The sequence below is a fragment of the Gopherus evgoodei genome, chromosome 23 (genome assembly GCF_007399415.2).
Source record: "Gopherus evgoodei ecotype Sinaloan lineage chromosome 23, rGopEvg1_v1.p, whole genome shotgun sequence".
NCBI lineage: Eukaryota > Metazoa > Chordata > Testudines > Testudinidae > Gopherus > Gopherus evgoodei.
In genome coordinates this window covers 3,978,107-3,984,565 of record NC_044344.1, presented here as the reverse complement: position 1 = coordinate 3,984,565, position 6,459 = coordinate 3,978,107, and the positions used below count along the sequence as shown (strand labels likewise).

The window sequence follows — 6,459 nt, the reverse complement described above, 5'->3', positions numbered from 1 at the left end:
GACGCAGTACTCCAGCTGAGGCCTCTCCAGGGCGGAGCGGGACGATGACCGCCCAGGACTTACATAGGACATTCGTGTTAATACACCCCACAATGATACTGGCCTTTTCCCCAGCTCCTCAGGTGACTGACTCATATTCAATTTGTGATCCACTGTAAGCCCCAAACCTGCCCCCCGACTCCCACACTGATCCCATGAACTCAGCTCTTACCCCATGACTGCCCCCCAGCCCTGATCTGGCCCAAGGCCCCTAGCTTACTTCCCCCCTACGGGCCCCATTAAACCAGCACCTACTACCCCACACCTGCCCTTCCTCCCCTCCATGCATTCAGCTCTCTCCAGAGCACAAAGACAGCATTAGCGCCCCCCCACATCCACGTGGTACACTGAGCAGCTCCCTTCCACTGCGCAGGCGCAGCCTCTGCCGGGCTAGTCCGGGCAACACTCCCACGTGATCATTGCGCAGGCGCCGCTGTACTCCGGACCATACCATTCCCAGACGCGGGGGGATGGAGAGATATGTTTCAGACTCCCGATTCCGTCCGGACTTTCTCCCTCGGAACCGAGTTCTGTCCCTTTCCGCGCTTTCCTGTTCCGTAGTGGAGCGAGCCGGGATCGGAGGGGAGGGGCGGCGCTGTGAGCGGAGGGGTGGAATGGTAGGTCCCACGCACCCCCCGCGCTGATAGTGGGAGCGGCCGACGCTGCGGCCTCCTTTCCGTTCAGCGCTAGGGCCGCCGCCGCCATGAGGTGAGCGGGGCGCGGGCCCAGCCACGGGCCGGGGCTGCCTGGAGGGGCCGCCTGGGCTCCTGAAGGGACACGGGACCCGAGCTGGGTGGGCGCTGGGGCGGCCGGGCCTGGGCCTGGGCCTGGCCTAGCTGAGAGGAGCCGCTTCCCCGGTCCCCATCCGGCAGCGTCCCATGTCCCCTCAGCCCGGCCCCGGGCTATGGGCAGCGGGGCGATTCGGGGCGCGCGCGCTCTGGGGGTCGGGGGGCCTGGAATGGAGCGGGGGCGCGCTCGCGCTCTGGGGGCGGGGGGCCTGGAATGGAGCGGGGGGGGGCGCGCGCGCTGGGGGCGGGGGGCCTGGAATGGAGCGGGGGGGGCGCGCGCTCTCTGGGGGCGGGGGGCCTGGAATGGAGCGGGGGGGGCGCGCGCTCTGGGGGCGGGGGGCCTGGAATGGAGCGGGGGGGCGCGCGCGCTCTGGGGGCGGGGGGCCTGGAATGGAGCGGGGGGGGCGCGCGCGCTGGAGGCGGGGGGCCTGGAATGGAGCGGGGGGGCGCGCGCGCTCTGGGGGCGGGGGGCCTGGAATGGAGCGGGGGGGGCGCGCGCGCTGGAGGCGGGGGGCCTGGAATGGAGCGGGGGGGGCGCGCACGCTCCGGGGGCGCGCACCCTCCGGGGGCGGGGGGCCTGGAATGGAGCGGGGGGGGCGCGCGCTCTGGGGGCGGGGGGCCTGGAATGGAGCGGGGGGGGCGCGCGCGCTCTGGGAGCGGGGGGGGCGCGCGCGCTCTGGCGGCGGGGGGCCTGGAATGGAGCCGGGGGGGGGCGTGCGCTGGACACAGGTGGGGGGGCTGATCTATATGGTGCCCCCAGTAAAGCCCCTGGTCTGCTCGATCCCCCCGATGTTCCCACCCCACGGGGATCCCGCTGTCTGGACACCAGCCGGGCCTGGGGTAGGGGCAAAGGGAGCACAAGTCTGCTGGGCTCGGCACTTGGGAGCTAGTGGTGATTTTTGGGTGGCCAGCATGAGGCCGCAAGGGGTGGGCGCTCAGCTCAAGCGAGGCGCCCAGAATCACTGAAACTTCATCCCATCTTCTGTTTAATGTGTCACCTGCCACCTTCAGCTCTGAACTTTTGCCACAAATGAAAACCTCCTTAATAAGAGTTTAATCTGGCCAATGTCACTGGCCACAATTTCTCCACTCGCACTGTTTTGCCACATGCCAAATTTCCACGTGATTGCTGCCGTTCACTTCAGAGGTGATGACATTTCAGCAGTGCCATATGTAATACACTTACATTAGGCTTTGTGATCTCTACCGTGAAAGACCCTTTATACATTTAAATAAAACTGACTGCATTTTGAGCATTCCAGGAACAGTGAAAAATGTAGTGATTTGCCATTGTGCTAAACTGGGGGCTGCCTGTTCTAAGCCATGTGTGTTGGTTTGTTCAGTATGCTCAGGCTCCAGAAGAGGCTGGCCTCCAGCGTCTTGCGCTGTGGCAAGAAGAAAGTTTGGTTGGATCCTAATGAGACCAATGAGATTGCCAATGCTAATTCTCGTAAGTAACCATTTCTCTTCCACATGGGCATTGGGCAATTCAGTGACTTGCTAGTGCTATCCTCTGGTATGATTTGTGGGCCTAGCTAATTATTGAATATTGCAGAAGATGCAGTGATCTCAGTTTGTCTTTGTTACAGGCTCAGTAGTAGAAAGGTTAATTTAATAGTAGCTAAACCGAATTGCCTCTGCATAGGCTTTTTTATATTCCAGTTTATTTAAAGGTTTTGCTGACTTACAAGCATGTAGCAATTGCCTTCCCTTGATAAATGGAAGCAGTAAATGACCAAATTCTAGAATTCTGCTAAATCCACACTGAAAGAATTCACACCAGACTGTGATTACTAGTGTGGATGTTCTTTGTGGGGACAGGCGTTACAACTTTCTAGTCAAACACCAATCACAGGGATATTTAGGGGTGAACAGATAGATGAGAGATGCATGATTGAAAAATCAGAAGAGCAGAAAAACGTGTTCACTACAAGTACTGAAAAATAGACAGTTTGTACCTTTCACGGACTAGGCTTCCTTTTGTGTTAACTGAGCTGGTAGATCCAGCAGGTAGATTAGAGGCAGAAGCTGGACCCAAACAACATCTTTATAAAGTTTGCAGTGTGGACCTGAATGGAGTAACAGTGTCTGGGAGAATGTTTCCCATGTAGGCCTGTGATGGACTGCAACAGGACTGCCTGAGGAAAACAAACTTAATTAAGGGGCCTTTGTAAAGAAGGTCAAAATCTTCTTAAATTCCTTTAGACTTAGACCAGTGTGTCTCAGTCTTTTTCACATAGCAAGCCTCTGAGTGCGACCTCCCTCCCCTATAAATTAAAAACACTTTTTCTATGTTTAACACCATTATAAATGCTGGAGGCAAAGTAGGGTTTGGGGTGGAGGTTGACAGCTCACGACCCCCCATGTAATAACCTTGTGACCCCCTGAGGGGTCCTGACTCCCAATTTGAGAACCCCTGACTTAGACTTTGTAATCCATCCTGAAAACTCCTTTTGAAAAGGAAAACTTGTTGGTGTTGGATTCTCGCCTTGCTCATATTGTCCATTTTCTATTCCATTTGATGTCTTCAACATGGAACATCTCTTCTGATTTCCAGGTCAGCAGATCAGGAAACTGATCAAAGATGGTTTGATAATCCGCAAGCCTGTGACTGTTCACTCCCGTGCCCGATGCAGGAAAAACACCTTGGCCCGCCGAAAGGGCAGGCACATGGGCATTGGTAAGTGATGGCTGGCTTTACTCTAGATAACTGGGGTTAAACATCTGTCAAATTCTAGAGACGTTTGCTGAGGGTGGATTTATAGACAGCCTTACGTACCAAGGAGGGGCCTTGTAATGCAGCTGGGTTGTTAATCATACTCCTTGGATTTTGAGGCAAGCAGAGGTGTTAAGCACACTGGCAAGGATGCTCACTGGTAACTAGCTGTGGTCTAGCTCTGTAACACCTTTCTCTTTGCTTCCAGGTAAGAGAAAGGGTACAGCCAATGCCCGTATGCCCGAGAAGGTGACCTGGATGAGGAGAATGAGAATTCTGAGACGTCTGCTTCGCAGATACAGGGAGTCCAAGAAGATCGACCGCCATATGTAAGTCTGAGAGCCAAATGAATCCTTCCCTGCTTCTCCTTTGGTGGTGGGTGTGTCTGGATGAGGAGCAGGCTGCCCATCCGCCTGGATACACCAGCCTCTGCAGCGTAAGGCTTTTGCACCAGGCTCTATAAACTTGGACCTGAACCCACAGAAGCCAAAGGGGAGAGCAAAGAGAGATTAAACACATCTTTTATTTAAATGATAAATCCCTGGCAGTGGATAAGGGCACTGGAAAGCTGCTACAGAATGATCTTGGTGTTAGTGAGCCCCTCAGGACTAGCTCCTCTGCTGAAATTGGAGGGCAGGACAAGGGAGTCGTGTGATGGTAGATTAAGATGCTGCACGATGGTTAAATTAATTTTAAAACTCTGGGACGGATAGGTCACTGTGTGGTCCACTGCAGAAAAGGCATAACTGCTGTTTATATTGAGTTACTCAAGGTGTCTTGGAAGCTGCACAGTTCGTATTTCTTCATTTGCGCCATTAAACAAGTGAGTGTTGCTTCCTGCAACACTGTTTGAGCTCTCTCCTCACCCTGTCCCTTCCCTTTTGTCAGGTATCACAGCCTGTATCTGAAGGTCAAGGGTAACGTGTTCAAGAACAAGCGGATTCTGATGGAGCACATTCACAAACTCAAGGCAGACAAGGCTCGCAAGAAGCTCCTGGCGTAAGTGTTTGATTATTAAAGCGATTCTGAGAGCTTAGTAGAGGCCCAAGACTTAAGTTTTGCACAAGTGAGCTCAGAATGAGTTCAAGTGATTCCATGAGCTTGCAGCTCTTGGGTTACAAAGACATCGGTTCTCTTATTGTGGCATCCTGTAAAGTGAAACTGACTAGAAACAAATGAAATTCACTAGTATCTCTTTACTAGTCAAGCCTGGTCATAGTTATGCTGCTATAGCTCTGTCAATTAGGGCTGTGATTATTTACTCATATATTGGTTTAAAGTTTGGTATGGGTGCAAACTCCATAAACAAGAACAGTGTCAGTTCTCGTATATCAGCATAACTGCATTCACATTAGGTGGGTTCTACTATACCAGTGTGGTTAGAGCCGCAAAACTTTCGAGTGTAGACAAGGCCTACGGCTGAGTGGAATACAAAATAATACTTCATAAATGCTGATAAATGATCTAGATATTAACGGCTTGGTTTTAATGGTGTAAATAGATCCAAGTATGATTTGAATGCCCCCTTTAAACAAGCTTTGCCCTTCTGCGTGACGTAAACACCCTGGAAAAAACGCCCATCCCCTGAAGATTTGTAAGTTCCCTTGCTGAATGTTGTGCAAAGACCTTGCCATTGAAGGATCCATTCTCAAGAAGGGGCGAAGTTAAGACAATTGAAGGACAAATGGGTTCTGGCAGATTCTGCATTATTTTCCCTTTCTAACTTCAATCACTGGACTGATCAGTTTTGTCAAGATCTTAGGGGCATTCTCTAACAAACAAGTTTGCTGTGTGGTGTCCTTGGAGATGGAGTAAAGACAGCTGCATGCTCTTCTGCTGTCGTTTGGGCCAAGGACCTGTTTCCGTCCCAATCCTGGCCAAGGGTAGATCCCATTGATGCCTGCCTATGTTACTCAGTAGGTCAGTGGCGTGTCACTGAACAAGATATTGAATTGCACTTAAGACTGTTACATTGAAAAGCACTAGTGGGGAGGTGTGTGGGCATAGTAACCTGGTTAACAGCAGTTGATGGTGCATGAGGCATTTGTGAAATGCGTGTTCGCGCCTCGTCTCTCTACAATGGCTCTAAGGCTGGGGAAAAATAGAGGTGGGGGGTGATGCCCAGGTAAAAGCTGCGTGGGTTTATCTGGGCTGCTGGAGGCTGACGTCCTGTGTGTTCATGAAACCTATTTTCATCTTCAGTGACCAGGCCGAAGCTCGCAGGTCCAAGACCAAGGAAGCCCGCAAGCGCCGTGAAGAACGTCTGCAAGCCAAGAAGGAAGAGATCATCAAGACTCTCTCCAAGGAGGAGGAAACCAAGAAGTAAACTTCTGTGGCTGTTCTGTGTACATAGTGCTCTCCATCAAAGGGTGTTAATAAACGTTCCACATCCAAACCTAGGCTTTGGCCTATGTCAAACTTTCTTTCCTGGTTGAGGGTTCCAGGGTGCTGAGTTGCTTTTGCCATCTGGGTACAAGTGCCTCTTGCAATATAGTAAAACTTCTAATGCAAACTTTCAATCATACAGGTCTGGGCAGGTTGCTCATAACTTGCACTGGAAGTGTTGGGAGGCAGCATGCTTAACTTTTCAAGGCTATGGGGTGCATCTAGTCAGTGCAGAGATTCCTTCCTGGTTTAGGAACAGGGCAGAGGGACTCTCAACCAGAGGAAGATCATTAAGCTGCGGGTGAATGGGTTTACAAGGAGAATCCTTTGTAGATGACACTGGGGGCAAGATGCAGTAGAATCAACCAGTGTGAGCAGTCCCTCCATGGATCTGTTGCATCCCTGCAGTGTACTTGGTATCTCAGACCACGTCAGAAAGTTAGTGCCAATTGGCACGTTCGTAAGCAAAGGTCAGTCTGGGATTTTGTGTGTGGAAATCCTGCTGAGGGGGGATGATCCAAGTGGGAAAAC

The 6,459-nt window shown here is 52.2% G+C and overlaps 1 protein-coding gene across 1 annotated transcript; it reads left to right on the top strand.

Moving 5' to 3' along the window:
* Positions 1–641: 641 nt before the first annotated feature.
* Positions 642–5,943, top strand: RPL19 (ribosomal protein L19). Its single transcript, XM_030541342.1, has 6 exons — positions 642–747; positions 2,171–2,277; positions 3,385–3,507; positions 3,752–3,872; positions 4,432–4,542; positions 5,746–5,943. The coding sequence occupies exons 1-6, from the start codon at positions 743–745 to the stop codon at positions 5,867–5,869; spliced, it is 591 nt and encodes a 196-aa protein (XP_030397202.1). The 5' UTR covers positions 642–742; the 3' UTR covers positions 5,870–5,943.
* The last annotated feature ends 516 nt before the right edge of the window (positions 5,944–6,459 follow it).

Excerpts from the sequence above, each read along its gene's own strand:
- RPL19 (XM_030541342.1), top strand. Across the intron at positions 2,278-3,384 it reads GATTGCCAATGCTAATTCTC|GTCAGCAGATCAGGAAACTG; the intron begins GTAAGTAACCAT and ends TCTGATTTCCAG. Across the intron at positions 3,873-4,431 it reads AAGAAGATCGACCGCCATAT|GTATCACAGCCTGTATCTGA; the intron begins GTAAGTCTGAGA and ends CCCTTTTGTCAG.